This window comes from Teleopsis dalmanni, chromosome 1, assembly GCF_002237135.1.
Source record: "Teleopsis dalmanni isolate 2A chromosome 1, ASM223713v2, whole genome shotgun sequence".
NCBI lineage: Eukaryota > Metazoa > Arthropoda > Insecta > Diptera > Diopsidae > Teleopsis > Teleopsis dalmanni.
This window is the reverse complement of record NC_051846.1, coordinates 89,334,213-89,353,858: the sequence shown is the minus strand read 5'-3', so window position 1 is coordinate 89,353,858 and position 19,646 is coordinate 89,334,213. Positions and strand designations below refer to the sequence as shown.

General features: G+C 32.2%; 1 protein-coding gene across 2 annotated transcripts; it reads right to left on the bottom strand.

Moving 5' to 3' along the window:
• Positions 1-17,182: 17,182 nt before the first annotated feature.
• LOC119670452 (probable deoxycytidylate deaminase) lies at positions 17,183-18,239 on the bottom strand. 2 transcript variants are annotated; one of them, XM_038080713.1, is made up of 2 exons: positions 17,929-18,239; positions 17,183-17,819 (listed from the first exon to the last, which is right to left on the bottom strand). In XM_038080713.1, exons 1-2 carry the CDS (start codon positions 17,936-17,938, stop codon positions 17,236-17,238), a joined length of 594 nt encoding a protein of 197 aa, XP_037936641.1. In that variant the 5' UTR covers positions 17,939-18,239; the 3' UTR covers positions 17,183-17,235. The 2 variants fall into 2 exon arrangements, with proteins under 2 accessions (XP_037936641.1, XP_037936644.1); XM_038080716.1 differs by having other exon boundaries at positions 17,192-17,819; positions 17,883-18,239.
• Between the last annotated feature and the right edge of the window lie 1,407 nt (positions 18,240-19,646).

The window sequence follows — 19,646 nt, the reverse complement described above, 5'->3', positions numbered from 1 at the left end:
TTCCTTTATTAAATAGCTATTTAAAAAATTGTGATATTATATCCTAATTTAACTAATTTTATAAATGTAATCTTTTACACGAATAAAGAACTTTAATAAAAACAAAATTTAATTAAATTAATAAGTTTAATATATGTAAATTAATATAATTAATAAGTATATCATACTGAATATTAATAAAATATTATTTAGAAAGCACAAGCAGTGGGTGAAATAAGTACTAGGATCATTTTGTTATTCGATCTGTTCAAAAATTGTAGACAAAAGTTAAGGCACTTGCACAAGCATATATAAACATAGAAACCCACCCTCAAATCACTATCCGCTGCGCACAACACTTTCGCATTTACTTTTTGTGTTTTTGTGATGATGTCATTCAGTATAGACTTCGCAAAAATCCTACGAAATTCAATGCACAACTATGCAGGTAAAAAAAGTTTGATATGCAATAAATGAAAAACTTCAAAAAAAAAAAACATAGCGGTATATTCTATCGTTAATATAAATATGTACATACATACATATGTAATTTAACACTCATATTATTTGTTTTATTTTAATTTTTTATATTATTACTATATTCATTTTAATCTTAAATTATAAATAAAAAATAATAAATACTAAATGTTCATATAAAACAAGAATAAATTATAAGAAAAATTTATATTCACATACTATATGTATGTACATACATACATATATATGCTGTATGTAATGATATGCTGGATAATTGCATACGCATTATAAAAATGCATGAAAATTATTTTTTTTGCTTCAGGATTGCATATAACCACGTGCATTATTATCAAATGGCGACAGACAGACGGGTGGGGAAAAATATGTTTAAAGTCTCCGTTTTACACATATTTGAATGAATTGTTTAGAACTAAATTGAAATCAATGTATATATGTACATATAAAAATAAGTAAAACCAATTAATACACATATTTAATAAAAAAATGCTTATTAATAATTATTATAAGCATATAAAGCTTAAACTTGATGATTGCATGCGCATAGAAAAAAATGCACGAAACTATTGTGACGCCAGCTATATTTTATACCTATGCACATACATACATAGTCTGATTAAAAGTAAATACTTGTAAAAGCAAATATAATCATATAAAATTAAAATAAATGAAAAAAGTGATTGCTTTTTAATTTTTATGGATAAAAATTAACATGTAAAATATGAAAAGTATATCAACATAAAATTGTATATTTTTTATATTTATTTATTGTCTTATATCTGATACGAATTTTATAATTTGTCTAATTGACAGATTCTAGTACATGTAACCTATTTATAGTTCACTAAATAAGTTTTAATTTTATTTTATCTATTTATATATTTTCCTTATTTTTTAATTTCCATTAATTATATGTTTAATATGTTTTTTATATCAAAAGTTTAGAAAGCTATAGTGTTATAAAATTGCTTTCCCTTTTTCTTATTCCGCCACTGAATTTTTTTGCATAAACATTGACAGATTCTAAACATATCAAGCATTTCCAAATAGAAATGGTTTGTAACACTGATAATTGTTCTTGTAAGACTCAAAATTTAGATCGAACCATTCCATCTACTTTGAAGTTCGTTCGCGCTTTGCCTTCGCCTCTATTTACTCTGCACATACCGATGTGCGGAATTGTTGGTAAAAAATAGAGAAATTTTTAAAAAATGATTATAAAAAAACTGTATGCACGATTTTTAAGTTTTTTAGCTTTTTGAAAAGGAGATTTCTTCATCTTTATGGGGATGTATAGATGATTGAGGTGCCGTTTATGCATGAAATGTTATTTCGATATATAAATGCATAGCATGAAAAAAATTCTTTATTTTTATTGAAATTTCTATGATATAATTGAAATATTTTGTTGATATTTTACAATTATGCATTATATTGTATATCTTAACATTTCTCATCTTTACTTTTTTAAAAACATGTGTTTTAAAAGAAATAATAATTTCATGTTTGATTAAATTTTCTGGGGTGAAGACAAAATCAATCTTTTTGATTTATGTTGCAATTGAAAGTGTGTTTTATTATCTTTAAAGGTTTTCGCGTGCAATTGGATCTATATTATAGTTGATTTTTAATTAATATTTTTAGATATGGTAGTCGCTTTTTCTATTCAAATATTCAGTAATTTATTTATTCGCAATACCTGCGTAAAAAAATACAAACATCTTATTGATACTTGAAATTTAGATGGCGCTGGCACGCCTGCCTTGAGCTTGCTCCGCATTTGGCGCTGTGAGTATGGAGGTTTTTTTCAAATAATTGGATTTTAGGTAAAAAATGGACAGTTTTTAAAAAATAATTGTGAGAAAACTGTATGTACGATTTTTATGATTTTAAGTTTTTTGGAAGGGAAATTTTATTGTCTTTGAAGAAAAATTAATTCCATTGCGGGGCCGTTATTGCACGCGCGGATATAATGATTACAGTAAAGTAAGCTAAAAAAAAATGCTATTTTGTATCAATTTTTTATGATAAAATTAAAATATCTAATTGTGGTTTTAAAATTGTGTTTTGTGATGTATTTGTGAACATTTTGCATTTTTATTTTTTTGATTTGGATGATATTTAAGCAGTTTTGATATCGAACTTTAATTCGATTTTCCGCAAATTCTGTATGTACGATTTTTCTGGTTTTTACTTTAGTTGAAAGCTCGTTTTATTGCCTTTCAGGTGAGTATTCGTGCATGTCGGGGCCGTTTGTGGTTGTTTTTTAATTATTTTTTAAGTAAAAAAAGTCAGTTTTTTCAAAAAATTTGATTTTTTTATTTTTTGAATATCTCAGCTACTACTCAACATACAGTTATGAGGTATATACCAAATGAAAGATAATTGAATTTTCTATCTAAATCATATTTCAAACTTGGTGAAAAAGCTTAAATTTGGCTAATTTTGACAAATTAATAAACTTAGAAAAATTTCGTGTTCCAATTCCGGCTTGGTCCCCTCAGCGTCGTTGCTATCTAAGCTCAGGTCCAAATAGTTTGAAATTTGTTCCATTTTTTATTTCGTTTCACTTGCATATGCAGCATTACCATATCTAAAAACCTAAATGACGAATAAATTGGGTTAAATTCGGTCGTTTAAAGACCATAAATGATCATTTAAAACTGCTAAATGAGCAAATAAATTATAATTTAGCCCCTTAATGATAATTTAGCTCCCGTCTGTCAATGCTATAAAATTCGTGTTGTGTAAATCCTTCTAGTTCCTTGATATCTCTTAGCCCTTCGTTTATTATAATGGCTATAAAATTCTGTTTTATTCGACGATTTCAATTTTCCGAGTTCATCCATTTCACAACCGATTTTGGTTGGTGGCAGGCCATTAGATATCTTCCATGTACCTCAATTAACGATTTTTCGCCGTTTTGCTATCATATTTCTCACAAGAACCCTAGTATACCATAGAGGAGTAGAAACTAAATCCATCCCGCCGTATTTAGGTAATTTAGTAGGTTAATCTTCATCGGTGATATTCTGAACGCTAAAGTCGGGCATTCACAGAGAATTGTATTATTGTTTCTTTGTCCTGCGGGTTTTCACAACTTCTGCAGTGAGAGTTACGGGAAATGTGCAGTTTCTCTGCTTGAGTTTCTACACACCAATGACAAGTAATAACTGCAGTAAGCCTTGCAATGTTCACGCAGTCTCTTTTAATGAGTTTCGAGGATTTATTTTTATTATAGGTGGGCTATGTTTACCTGGAAGTCGCACATGACCTAAGTGTTTCCATCTATTATTGGCAAGTTGCAGAAAGTAGAGGAAGGTAGTTCTTTTAATGGTCTCTGAGGTAATATAAACTGGTACCGCCTGTGATGCTTCCAGGGAGGCACCAGAGCGGACTAAACTGTCAGCTTTCTCGTTCCTTACGATGTTTTTATGTCCAGAAACCCAGATGAGGGTAATATCAGCCAACCGATTTAGCTTCTCTACATTCCTTTACTATCTTTGATTTTCTTATGAAAGATTAAAAGGCGTTAATTGCTATCTGTCTGTCAGTGAAAATGGCAACACTACATCTGTCCTCGATGTGACTTGCAATTTGCCGGCAGGCTTCTCTAATTGCTAGGATTTCAGCCTGAAAAACCGTATCCTCATTAGGTAGCTTAAGAGAATTATTAATGTTTTCAGATGATACGAAGATTCCTGCTCCTGCCCCACAGTTCATTTTCGAGATATCATAGTTTGCTACGAAATTTTTCCTTTTCCATTTATTTCTTGAAGGGAATATTGTCCGAAAATTTCTTTCGAAGCCTATGAACGGATTCAGATAATCCGATGTCATCCTATACAGACGGTTTGGAACTCTACGTAGAATCTGGCTCCATATGTTTGTTCTGACCAGACGCCTGTTAGTTTCAGTGTAAGAGCGCTGTTGCAAACCATATTTTTGTTGTTGAGATCGATATGTAGCAGGTGTAGTATCACGTTTAAGGCGTTCGAGAGAGTCGTTCTAAAAGCTCCTGTAATAGCTACACTTGCCGTCCTCTGAATTCTGTTAAGTTTATCGATATCATAACTCTTATTTAGAGCCGGCCACCAAACGACAACACCATACGTGAGAATTGGATATACAATTGCAGTGTAATATTGGGACGAATCCCTCATTTTTTGCCAAACATTCTTTTGCAAGAATAGAAAGCTATACATGCCTTCATGATACAAAGAGCGACATTGTGTTTCCAGTTTAGCTTACTATCCAACAGAATTCTTAGATATTTGGCTTTTTTAAATTTTAGTTGCTGCCCATTTACTGAAGGCAACCTGAAAGCCGGTTTTTGGGTTTTGGTGGTAAACAGCATCATTTCAATTCTTCCTGGCTTAATACGTAGTCCACAATCTGTGGCCCAGGTACTTATCTTAATCAAGGCCCTTTCCATAATATCCTTATTATGTTAGGGAACATACCTGACACTAGAATAACTACGTTGTCCATTCACAGCATTACAGTACTGGTGAAATAACCCCTCCTTGTGGCGTACCTCTACTGACGTGTTTAATTTGGGTTGTGCTGCCTAGCTTTGACTAAATAGTCCTTGTTTTTATCATAGTAACTGTTCAATCACGAACATGAGTTTTGACCTCCGGCAGAATGTTCAATCATGAACATGAATTTATACCATATATTTAATTACTATAGTTTATATTATCGCCTAAATTCTTAGAATTATGTACTAAGGAAAAATATAGATAAATAGTAACATTTTTTAGCAACCGTATTTAAATTATTAAACTAAAATATATTCATAAAAACAATAGGAGGAAAATCCCAAGTGTTGGGACTTCCGTCCTTTTTTAACCTTTTTTAACCTTTTCTGACAAATGTAATACAGTCCATTAAAATCATAATATTTTAACCTTGATGTAGAAATTAGTCTTAAAATATTTTTGTATAAAAACACAACATTATTTTAAATAAAATGAGTAGCTAAAATATACTCAAACTGTGTACTTCACTAAAATAAAAGTACATTTGGTCCTTCGAGCCGGATATACCAAGAGTGCTATGATCAATAATAAATCAGTACATTCAGTGGCAAGAACTTGGAACCGGATAATAATATAACACTACATTTGGTCCTTCGAGCCGGATATAGCAAAAATGCTATATCAGTGTACTACAATAATAAATCAGTACATCCAGTGGCAAGGAACTATAAAATATTAAAAACAGTATTAGGACTAAACAATTGCATAAAAAGCATCGTAGCAGCAATAGAACGGCAAAACAACAAGCAACAAGATGGATGCAAGAACGAAGCTGTATCAAAAACAAAATATTGTAAAAGCTGCAATAGAAGCAATTGAAAGTAGCATCTCGAAACGAGAGATGAGAAGCACATCATTGAAAGAACAAAGAAATAGATTACAGCATTTATGGAAGGAGTTTCAAGAAAACCATGGGACGATATTAAAAAATCATGGACCCAAAGATGACGTCTATTTCGAGGCAAATTCATACGAAATGATGGAAGAATTGGTTAACGAGCTAGATAAAACAATATGTACAAAATTAGCTGCGGAGTCAGAAATATCAAATACCGAAGACATAATAAAAGAAATACCGCTGGATAAGAACCACGAAACCGAATCAAATAAGACAAGGAAGGAAGAAAAATGGTCCCAAGAAACAAACACGTTAATGTTCGAAATTAAAAGATCAATTCAGAAATTAAAAACAAGGTTTATAAAGGGACTAATGCAAGAAGAAGAACAGGAGCTTATAAGAGAAAGAGAAAGCTGGCAAAAGCAAATAGATATAATACAAAACTATTATATAATGTTGCGAATAGAATACAATGTACATTCTGAAGAACTGCTTATAGAAAAAGATGATATTGAACAGTGGCATCGTGAATACGAAGTTAAATTACTAAATAAAATAAAAAAGTTTGCTTTAACAAAAAGGTCAGTTAAATTAGCAGAGATCAAGATTCCATTATTTAACGGCAATGTTGAAGACTGGCAATCATTCAAGGAATTGTATGAAAAAATAGTACACGAAAACACTGATGTATCTAAGGTAGAAAAGATGTATCATCTAAAGTCACTCCTTAGAAGTGATGCTCTTACTGCAATAAAACATTTGCCAGTATCCGAAAACAACTACGAGGCAGCATGGGAAATTTTAAATCAGCGATTTAGTAACAAACGAGTGTTGTTCCAGTCCCTAATTGACAAGATATTAGATCAACCACAAATAAACAGCAGTAACGCATTCAGCGTAAAATCGTTATGGCACACAACAAACGAATGTATACAAGCATTATCAGCTATGAACATTGGAATCGAATACGCAGATTCCGTCATAGCACGTATAATAATGCGCAAAATGGACAAGGAAGGACTACTTGCGTATGAACAAATAACAAGAAGAAGAGATTCAAGCGCTAGACGATGTTTTACAATTCCTAGAACAGCTATATCGAAGTTTAGAAGCAGCCAATAGCAGAAAACAACATAATAATTACAGCAGCTACAGACAGCCATCGCAAAAGGTATCCCTCCTGACAGAAAATATCATCTGTCTGTATTGTAAAAAAGGAGGACATGCGACAGACAATTGCCGAAATTATTTAGCTCTATCAGTAGCTGATCGAAATGTATGGGTAAGGTCATCGAGAACTTGCTTTAAATGTTTAAAGCACCCGTTTACGAATAAAACGATATGTGAAAATAAAAAATCCTGTATTAAATGTGGGCGAGCACATCATACAACGCTGCATAAAGATTCGGTAATGGCAAATTGCGTAAATACAGCAAAAGATGTGTTATTGGCAACAGCGCAAGTATGTATAAAAAATCAACAGGGAGAGGCAAAGGCATTAATTGATCAAGAATCTCAGACAACATTCATTAGCGAAGAAGCTGCTCAGATATTGCAAAAGCCACGAGTTAAAATCAATACAGAATTATATGGAATTGGAAAAGTATTAGTGGGTGATGCAAAATCAAAAATAAAAGATTTGGAAAGTCAAATCGCTTCATATGAGGATTGGAAAGATATAACGAAGAATAACCAGGCACGCCTATCAAGCTTTTCTGATTTTGAAAAAGAAGTAGAGTTCTTGCGTGACAAAAACAAAAATTTGCATGAATTGATAGGTGATAAGCTATTGCTGGAAGAACAAGTCTATGGTTTGAAAACGCAACTCAAAATTGAAGATCCTGAAGACACACTCAGTAAAAGCGTTAAAATCGAAGCTGAAGCACCTGAAGAAATATTCAATGAGAATATTAATAATAAAAATTACAACGAAAAGGAATCCGAAGAAGATGAACTTCTAGGTATATCAGGGGATACCAATAACCATAAAGGCAAATTTGAATTAAATAATAGTTTAATAACTTCAAAAACAAATTTACAAATAATGAATCTTAAAATTTTGTTCAACACAAATTACTTTTTATATCTGTTTTTTGGCCCCGGAACTCCTCACTACGGAGGATTTTGTACGGCACAAACATTAAATAATATCTTTACAGAATTGTATGCAGTTCCAGTTCAGTGGCAGTTCGAAGTAATTCTCAAGCATAAGTATTGGAAGCTTTGGGAAAAATGGAAGGAAAAATTCCTCATACATTAAGACTGAAAAGTTTTCGGAAATTCTCATTTAAAATTCGCGCGCTGTATATTTTTCGATATTTTAAGTTTATGTAGTTTGGCAGCACTGTCCTTAATTACTATGCCAAAAATGAGCTCGATCTGTCAGACAGTTCGTTTACGGCAGCTGTTGAAACCAGTTCACCTCAGTAGTGCGTTGCGAAATGTCTTCGACGGTCGTACGACCGTCCTGGAAGGCTTTGTACCACTCATAAACTTGAGTTTTCGATAAAACTGATTCCCCATAAGCCTTTTGTAGCATTCGCAACGATTCTGCACACGAAATTTCGTTCGAAACACAAAATTTGATGCAAACTCTTTGTTCAATATTTTTTTCCATTGTTTTTTTCGCAACGCCCTACTGAGGTGAACTGGTTTCAACAGCTGCCGTAAACGAACTGTCTGACAGATCGCGCTCATTTTTGGCATAGTAATTAAGGACAGTGCTGCCAAACTACATAAACTTAAAATATCGAAAAATATACAGCGCGCGAATTTTAAATGAGAATTTCCGAAAACTTTTCGGTCTTAATGTATATATATGATGACGGCGTCAGACATGAAGGAGGCGATACAACTACTACAACATAATCATATTAAATAATTATGATCAAAATTTTATTATGGCCCCCGGCAGAATGTTCAATCACGAACATGAGTTTTGACCTCCGGCAGAATGTTCAATCATGAACATGAATTTATACCATATATTTAATTACTATAGTTTATATTATCACCTAAATTCTTAGAATTATGTACTAAGGAAAAATATAGATAAATAGTAACATTTTTTAGCAACCGTATTTAAATTATTAAACTAAAATATATTCATAAAAACAATAGGAGGAAAATCCCAAGTGTTGGGACTTCCGTCCTTTTTTAACCTTTTTTAACCTTTTCTGACAAATGTAATACAGTCCATTAAAATCATAATATTTTAACCTTGATGTAGAAATTAGTCTTAAAATATTTTTGTATAAAAACACAACATTATTTTAAATAAAATCAGTAGCTAAAATATACTCAAACTGTGTACTTCATTAAAATAAAGTACAGTAACTATTCAATTTTTTAACTCTTCCTCTGAACCTATTCTGGAAAACGAGTCATATATAACATTATTACATTGTTAAAAGTCTCCTAAATATCTAAAAAGGTTGCGAGTATTGTTTAAAATGAATCGATTTTTCTACAGTAAGAATGACTTCATGTAGAGCTGTATCCGTAGATCTACCTTTGAAGTAAGCATGCTGGGATTTAGGGATTGCAAAACTTTCTACCTTTTGTCTTAGGTGAAGCTCTATCACCCTCTTTATTGTTTTTAGTAAGAATGAAATTAGACTAATCGGCCTGTAATCTTTGGCGGACTTGTGTGCAGTGTGGCTGCTACTGCCTACATTAGTTGATATGACGGTTTCGACTTGCTCGATTTCTTGACTTGATGTCAGTTGCTCGTCTTCGGAACTGGTAGCTAGTTCTGTGCTTGTTTTTTGAATACTGATTTTTTTAAAAAATTCTATATATATTCCCACGAGTGTACGGGAGAGAAAGGCCGGTCAAAGCATAGCCCTATTTACTTCGGAAAGGCTAAATGAAACCGGAGGTCACCAGGTATCCAGAATCTACTGTTCTAACACATACTCACGTAGTGCCATTCATCCTTGCAAGGTCGTTCATACATACATCCCGAATTACGGATTTTATCAAGTTTTCCTCTCTAGATCCGCCACAATATGTGGCTCTGCACCACGTATGGATGATCTTGATTCATCATGAACCCTTGTAGAAAAAGTCGTGGATAACTATATCAGGAATACTACACTGAAAGAAACTCGACTACACAGCTGCCAACACGGCAAGAGGGCAAGTCAGTCGACAGAAACAGCCATGTATCAAATAAATAACATGATTCAGGACAGCTTAGATAAGAAAGAAATAGCAATCTGCACTTTCTTAAATATTAAAGGAGCCTTTGATAACACTTCATATGAGGTCATAAACTCAACTATTTCTAAAAGAGGAATCAATGGCACACTTTCATGCTGGATGACCAATATGCTCTGCACCAGGAGAGTAGAATTTCCGACCACTGATGGCAATATTTTTGCAAACACTCGCGGGGGTGTCCACAAGGTGGAGAATTATCACCCCTAATGTCGAGTATGGTAGTGGATGAACTATTGATAAAACTGGATAGGAATGGCTTAGAATCCAAGGATACGTCGATGATGTGATAATAATCGCAAAGGAAAATTCGAACATACTCTGTGCAAAAGAATCCAGTTAGGCCTAAAACTAACAAAAGAATGGTGTGATTCTGTTGGGCTGAAAATAATTCCAGCAGAAACAAACATTGTAACATTCACGAGAAAATACAAAATAAAAAATCTTAAAAGGGATAAAAATAAAACCACAAAAGTAGGTAAAATTTTTGGGTATAATTTCAGACAAAACTTATTATGGAAATCTCACACCCAAGAAATAACAAAAAAGGCAACCAAAGCCTTTATGACATATATATCCATCGCAGATGAAAATTGGGGATGTACACCAAAGTCACTGCGATGGATATATATAGCAATAATCAGAGCTATAGTCACTTACGGATCAATAGTCTGGCAAAACTGCACAAAACAGCAAAGTGTTATCAACACACTCAACAAGGTACAGCATCTTGCATGTATAAGCATAACAGAAGTAATGAAAACATGTCCCACGTCATCAATTGAAGCACTCCTGAAACTCACATCTCTTCATATATATGTGTAATAACAGGCAAAGAGGGCTGCTCTAAGTATAATCGCAAACAGGATGACTGGTTTTAAAACTAACAGCGAAAATTTTGATGCTCTGGCTGCACATATCCCAGAATCTGAAATGCAAATGAACAGGATGATTGTAAAGGATGATAACTTTATAAAAAACTTCGAAATTAAACTTGGCAACAAAAAAAAAATACGAAAATTATCCAAAACCCACATAATAACAGAAAATATGACAACATGGTATACAGACGGGTTCCTCATCAATTAGGGAGCGGGAGCTGGTGTTTACGGACCAGGCAAGAGATACTGGGAAGCACTGGGGAATAATGCAACTAGCTTTCCAGCGGAAATATAATCGATAGATAGATGCGCCAGTTTCAACCTTGAACGTAACTACCGGAATCGTGATATCGCAATACTGACTGACAGCCAGGTAGCTATAAAGGCACTCATATCCTACCAGGTATTATCTAAACTAATATGGAAGTGCATTGACAAGCTGAACATGTTCGGTTGGAACAATCAGGTGCACTTAATATGAATTCCGGGACATGCTGGTATTCAGGGCAATAAAATAGCAGACAAACATGCAAGAAGAGGCACAGCCTCAAGAATGATGGCCCAGAACCATTCTGTGGTCTAGATAAAGGAACTCTATCTATTCTTATGAATGGAGCAGAGAAAAAAGAAAGAGAACTCTATTGGGAAAGGATACCAGGATTTTCACAGTCTAAAATGCTATTAGGGACTTACAACCTAAAACGCTTCAAAGAACCCATATTAGTCTTATTCTATTTAATCAAATTGTTGAGTGCATCCGCTAACAATTTTATAAGATCTGTATGCTCTTTTATGGCCTGTACACGTTTGTCCGCAATCTTCTTCTCTTGTTTGAGCTTTCTTCACCCTTTTCTCTTCAATCTCAACGAACTTTTGGTTGCTCTGCTCTAAGAGATTTTGATTTCGTTGCTTAGCTGGTCGAATAGCTGTTAAAAGAATACAACCCTCGTCGTTAGCACCAACAAATTTACTTAAAGCGCTTGGCAATTCCTTTCCCTCCTCGAGGTACTAAAGTTAAACATTTATTAGATTATTAATTAAAAACTATATAAAAAAATAAAAGTGATAATAAATCATTCGTCTCCAATACTTACCTCTAAATCATCGAAACATAAAACATCACTTGCACACTACAATTAAAAAATTAAAGGCCATAATGTAATTTTACATGTTTGTGTGTACAATTCTTTAATATCTTATATATAAAATTTCCATGTCACAATGTTAGCGTACTCCTCCGAAACGGCTTTACCGATTTTTACCAAATTTTATATGCGTATTCAGTAGGTCTGAGAATCGGCTACTATCTATTTTTCATACCACTAAAGTGATTAGGGTGTCCCTACCCAGCAAAAATATCTTTATTGCTTTAACAAAAATTTTTTTATTTTTTTGACATAAATTTTGTTTATATTTTCGAAAAAGAAAAATTTTTTTTTAATATTTTATGTAACTACGCCAACAAGTACATCGAGCATTTACATCCACTTCGTTTCTTCGTCTTCGCCTTGCATGGCAGATAGAAAATGTACTAAAAATTTCTCTAAAGATTTCACTAATGATACGATAACAAATACCGACGGATATCCAATATATCGTCGTAGAAATCCCGATAATGGCGGACAATCATTTATTAAAAATATCACAGACATTGACGTTGACAATCGTTGGGTGGTGCGTATTCGCCTCTGCTAAGCAAGACATACAATGCTCATATTAATGTTGAGTTTTGCAGTTCTGTGAAGAGCATCAAATATATAAGTATGTCCATAAAGGCAGTGATATGGCTGTGTTTAGAGTAGAAAATACTAATGTAAATGCTCCTCCAATTAACAAAAACGGTGAAATTACGCTCTACCAAATTGATCGGTACATCAGCTCCAATGAAGCTGCTTGGCGTATCTTCGGTTTTCTAATTCATGAACGGGATCCAGCTGCTGTTCAGTTAGCCGTCCATCTTGAAAACGGTCAGCGTGTATTTTTCACGAACCAGACAGTGATTGATCGTGGTACAAATCCACCTAAATCTACACTCACTGCATTTTTTGAATTGTGTAATAGTACGGATGATTTTGGTGCCTTTACAAGAACATTACTCTATTCACAAGTACCACGCTATTTCACATGGGCTCAAACAAAAAAATGGATGCCCCGCAAGCAAGTTTCACCAGTTGTAGCATGTCTCAATTTATTTAAATCGAACGCTTATTTACAGTTAATCCAAGACACACTGAGTGCTTTTATCTTCGACTGTTGTTGGTTAATGTTACTGGCCCATTATCATTATTATTATTTACAGTCAATCCAAGACAATTTAAATTTGAAGATACAACAGTTGTTGCCAGGGAACTTGGTATCATACAAAACTATTGATTTTAAATGAATAATTTAATAAATAAACTATAATAACTTAAAAATAATATTGTTTGGCGTTTGTTATTTTTATTTTCCTTTTCGTTCATAGCGCTCCATGCCTATTTCATGCATATACCACATACTTACACACTTATAATAAGTAAGTCACTTTTTGTCTACACTAGAATTTATCTAGAAACTAGAAATAATTTATAAAGCAAAACAACGTTTGTCGGATTATCTAGTATATATATAGTATTAACTGTTAGCATATCTTATTTTCATTTTTGACAAATTACTTTATGTTGACCCATGCCTTCTTCCAACCATTGGCACCATGATCATACACAAATTTTTCATGAGCAAAATCTATACGCTGCTATTTTAGAAAATAATGAAATTACTTGACTATTTTCAAGCGTCTGAGTGAACTAACTTCAGCAATTCGTTGGACTTCGTCTCAGATTCACGGAATGGTGTTTGAGCTTGCTTGCTTAGAATGCAAACTTCACATGTTGGAAAATTTGATTGAATGCTTGCATCGATGCCTTTTACTTTTTCATGTTTTATTTTGTTTTTCAGGTCAATCTTATTTAGATGCCCAAACTTTTGGTGCCACTCTAGTAGGCTGCTGGTGCTTTCGGCTATCTTCATATGTTCTGTTGGCTCATTCACATAGTATAAGTTTCATTTTCTAGATGCTGTGAGCATTTTCTTGCCCGTTTTCGGATTGATCACAACTGCTCCATTTCGACGAAATGACACTTCATAACCATGATCAGTAATCTTTGACACTGACATTAGATTTGATCGCAGTTCGGGAACGTATAATGTTTCGCCTAGGTTTGCAGTTACGATACTTGTTTGTAAAATAACGTTTCCGGTTCCAGTCATTTTCGTTGATTTATCGCTAGCAAGTTTCAGAATTTGTTCTACGGTGTTCAGTTCTCTAAATTTTTCTTTTTGAGAGCACATATGCGACGTAGCTCCTGAATCAAGACACCATTTGCCTTTTTCACTGCGTACTGTCATTGCTATATCTGATTTCTTATGCTCCACATATTTCGCTTTGTTTTCAAAATTGTTTGTTGTGGCTCTGTTTTTGATTTTATATCTGCATTCCTTGATTTTGTGTCCAATTTTGCCACAATTATGGCAAGCGTATTTAAATTTTTCATTTTTATTATGAAACTTGGGCTGTTGTCAATTTTTATTGCTTTTCTTCGCAAATAATTCTTCTTCACTGCTGTTGCGTTTTCTTGCTTCAAATTCATCGATCATTTTGATTTTCAGTGTTTTTGGATCAGGTAATTTGTCCTGTGTTTCTATTGCTATTCTAAACTGTTCGTAATCATCAGGCACGCTGTACAATAATAGAATAGTTACTAAGTCGTCGTCGATCTTCATATCCATTTCGTGAATTTTGTCTAAAATGTCAAAAAATTTCTTAACATGGTCGTATATGTCTTCATCGTTGTGCATTTTCGGCAAAATTAATGACTTTAGCAACGTTGCTTTTCTTTCAGGCCCTTTAGATTGAAAAACATTTTCTAACTTGCTCCAAAGTTGTTTTGATGTTTCACAATTCTTTATTAGTTTTAATTCAGAAGTTGAAATAAGTAAAATCAAATCGGCTTTTGCTTTTGAGTCATTTAGTTTCCATTCGGCGATAGCTGCATTGCCGGTGGCGCGTTTTTCGCATTGTCCACTGATTGCTTCCACGTGTAGTTTCTAATTAATAAAGCTTGAACTTGTTCCAAGTGTCATAATTATCACGGCCAAGAGGAGCAATTTTTATGTTTGCGAAACTAATTTTTATTTTTTCATAGTTTTTATTTCACAACTGTTTCACAAAATTTGCGACGCTCAATAACTTTGCACACATACCAAACCGCAATTCTAACGCTTTCTGTTGAAATGTGTTTTTTATTTCTTCTTTTAACTTGATTTTGTCACAAATTTTTGTTTTCAATTGGAAGCGTGCTGGGACCATAACCTGTTGGAATTTATTAAATATATTGTTATATATAGTATCTGCGGCTTCTTACTGTTCTAGTTTATACTGACTGTATGTATACTTTTCTGCTGTCATGTATATAGTAACGAGTAATTGTTGTGCTAGCGATGTTGTAAAGTGCACATGGGTGTTTGGTATTAAAACAAAAACTTTTGATTGAACAGTAATTTTTTCCTAGTAAACAGTTTTATTATCAATTTTTCATATTATATAAATTAAAAATTTAAACTTATATAGTAATCAGTTGCAATTTGTAAATCAAGTATTCATTTGTTCAGTTTTTTTTTCTGTATTCGAGTTGATTTACAGTTTTGATTCAGTTTTTCTTGTTCCAATTTACAACGGTCAAAAAAAGTATTCGACATTAACTAAATTTTTGTTAAATGTTATCATAACAGCACTAAGAAACAAAAAAAAAATGAAAAAAAAAATTATGCAATTTTCAACATTTGTATTCTGTTTTAATTGTTTTTACTCCAAACATATAAAAATAAAGTTGCAAAAAATGCAATTCTATTACGGAACACAAAAAATAAAGCAACAAAAGTATTCGACATTCGAGAAAAGAGGTCACACCACAAACTATTTGAAATTCGCTCAAAATTTATGGTTATAGAAGAAAAACTGCACGTAAGAAATCATTTGTAAACAAAATCAATAGAAGCTACAATTTGCAAAAAATTATTCAAAAGATCTTTTTGGTATGATGTAATTTTTGCTGATTAGAACAAATTCAACATATTTTGGATGCGATGAAATGATAATTATGTATAGACAGCAAAATATAAAGCTGGAAGACGGCAATACAGTTGCTATTGTTAAACGTGGTGGTGGCGGTGTTATGATTTGGGTATGCATGGCGGCTTCTGATGTGGGAAATATCGAAGTAATAAGTGGAATAATGGATCACAAGTTATATATCGATTAATTATGGGAATGGGAAATGATTTTCAGTTCTATCAGGATAATGATACAAAGCATTCTGCGTTAAACACTAAGCTTTGGTTATTGTATAACTGTCCAGAAGTGATAAAAACATCTCCGCAAAGTCTTCACTTAAACCCCATAAAGTTTAAACTCCAAATTAAAAAAACTCATCTTTTCAAACAAGCAATGTATGTAGTAACAGGTTCTAATGGACGAATGGGATATTATAGATCCAGCTATGACAGCAAAATTAGTCCAATCGTTGCCAAATCGTTTAAAAGAGGTAATAAAGTGTGAAGGACATATAACGAAATATTAAATTTTAGTTATTGTTATTAAAATTGCAGTCAGTTACGTAAATATCGAATTATTTTTTTGTTTTATTTTTGGTCTTCCGTAATAGAATTGCATTTTTCGTCATTTTCTTTTTGAATTTTTAAAGTAAATATAATTAAAACATATAAACAGAATACACATGTTGAATATTGCATAATTGTTTTGTTTCTTTTTGTTGTTATTGCATCATTTAACAAAAATTTGGTTAATGTCGAATACTTTTTGTGACCGCTGTATATACGATCAATAAATTTTGTAGATTGACCGTACGTGAATTAAATTTTAAATTACTATAAAAACTTATAAATCAAATAAAGAATTCTGACAAAACCAAAATATTGAACATATCGCTACATTTTAATATTTTCCAAGGCAGTTTAATGCTTTACTGAATTATAAACATACTTAACCTACAGCAAAATTTTTTAGTTTTATTAAGGTAATATGAACTTTTTTTAAAAATATTAGGAATAAGTAGAAAAAAGCATAACATGTATGACGTAAAAACCATAATTACACAACAGTGATTAATTGTAAATATCTAGCATTATTTTATCGTTAAAATTATTTATGTAAATAATCAAATATAAAATGCGTTTATTCTTAAAATTATAGATATAACATGTATTATATAAATTGAAATCAAATCTTTAATGATTCTATATTAATAGATTCCTGTTGATCCTCTTCTAAAATATCTGCGAAATCAATAACAATTCGATTTTGCTTAGGTTTCATTCGTGTGTATGTAATGCCTACCGCATCGAACATTCGTTTAGCAGCTAAATAACTGCTTTTCTGTGAATATTTGTCAGATATGTAATAAACGTATTTTATTCCAGATTGAATTATCAATTTTGAACATTCATTGCATGGAAAAAGTGTTGAGTAAAGCTTCATTCCTTCAAGACTCGCACAATTTCTGTTAAGGATTGCGTTTGCTTCTGCATGAACAACGTACAACTTTTTATTATTAAGAGGGTCAGCAGAATTTAAATCTGAAGGTTTGCACCAAGGAAAATCATCATCGTGGCAATTTCGTGGTAATCCATTATAGCCAATAGCAACAATGCGTTTTTCATTATCCACAATACAAGCACCTACTTGTGTGACCGGATCTTTACTGCGTTTTGATGAAAGAAGCGCTAGTGCCATAAAGTAATCATCCCATTCAATATAATTCTCACGTTTTGAACCCATAGAATAAGACGTTGACATTTCGTTAGCTATAATCAACACCACATTGTAAAAATTAATATATTGTATGTAACATGTAAGGAATGCATTACATAGTTTTATTAAATACAGTTAGAATTTTTCAAAAAGATTTATTACGTGAATGCATTAACAAGAATTCTTTTGTAATATCAGTCTTTTTGTGGTTACAAACTGATTTATTTTAAGTTGCTGTTGTGCCTAATATGCGGTATTGCCAGTATATTTATTTCTAATCGAAGTGCCAAATTTTAGCTAATTTGTAGCCTGGAGTAGCCAAGTAGAGAAGATCTCATAAAGAACAGGGACACTTATTTTTTACAATAGGCATCGAAATCTTTTACAAAAATTTATATTCCATAACATTTTCGTCACATGTATTACGAAGATGTGATTACCTACATAAATGTCACTTCTGCGCTTTTTAAGGACTTAATATAATTAAATTATTATTAAGTAAAATGTGTTTAATTAAAATTAATGTATTAATATATAAAATATTTTGATTGTAATTATGTCTATTACGCATTTACTTATGTATTTTTCTAATCTATTATATAAAGAATATTATTTAAAGCATTAATTAGAGTTTTTTTCTTTATTAATTAATACAGAAAATAATTAAAGTAATTAATTTTTTGAATTAAAAACTTTTTTGTTTGGTTTAAAATCAAAAACTATTTCAATTAAAATTAATTTCCGCTTTATCATATGTTGGAAGTATCTGTCGCCAGCAGGCGAAAGCGATGCGTCATCGATACAGCATCGATACTTTAGAATCAACCATCAATGCCACTACGATACGAAGTAAGATAGGAAAACCATCTTTGCTTCATTGATACCTAATCATACTTAAAACCATCATTATGGTGGTGGTTTTTTGATGTAAAACAAAGTAAGGGGAATGCATACAATTTTGTGGTGAAATCAATATAACTTTGTAAAGCAATCATTATCGCTGTCACAAAGCATTCAAAAGCATCATCAAAGCATTAACAAATTCAAATAAAAGTTATGTAAGTATGAAGGATATATGAATATATATATATTTTATTATTATATTTATTTAAAAATGATAATTAAATTAATATTGTATAAAAAAGAACTACAAGGAATTCATATATAAAAAAACACACAAAATTTTTACAAAATATCGAGGTAAATTACAGCATAAAGCAATAAATTTCGCACATTGATTCCTCAAAGCTGCTTAAAGTATCAATAAAGCATTGATGCCATTATGGTTCTTTTGGCATCGATACCACTATAAACTACTGGATATTTACTTATTCGAAATATTTTACAATGAAATTTATACTTGTGCAACACATAAATAAATTGAATTCTTCTACACAGCAAACATTTTCATTGCGTAAAAATTAAGAATCTTCCACGAATCGTAATACTGAGCAATTTAATCGCAGAAGAGCGCATCTGAGAAGCTTTTCTAAATGCATCGCGTATGCATCGCAGAGAAGCGTAAAAACTTACTTTTTCATATGCATCGCAGAGAAGCGTAGAAACTTACTTTTCTATACATATCATGGAGTAGCGTTACTCGGCTACTTGCAAGAGATAAAGAAGAAACAGCGAAAATAAAATTTAAAAGAAGTTGAAGTTAAATTGGTTAGCAAAGAATACCTTTTACAAGAACGGCAACTCCATTGTGAACTAAAATTTGTTTTTTCGCACAACAACAATTTGCCGTAGAGCTCTTGAAAGTATTAGTGAAAAGTGCACTAACACCAGCTAAAATCACTGAAATTTTTCACCTTTTTCCGATGCTTCGAGTACTTTTGAGAACGGAATATTTCGAAAAGTTTACCACGAAGAGTGTA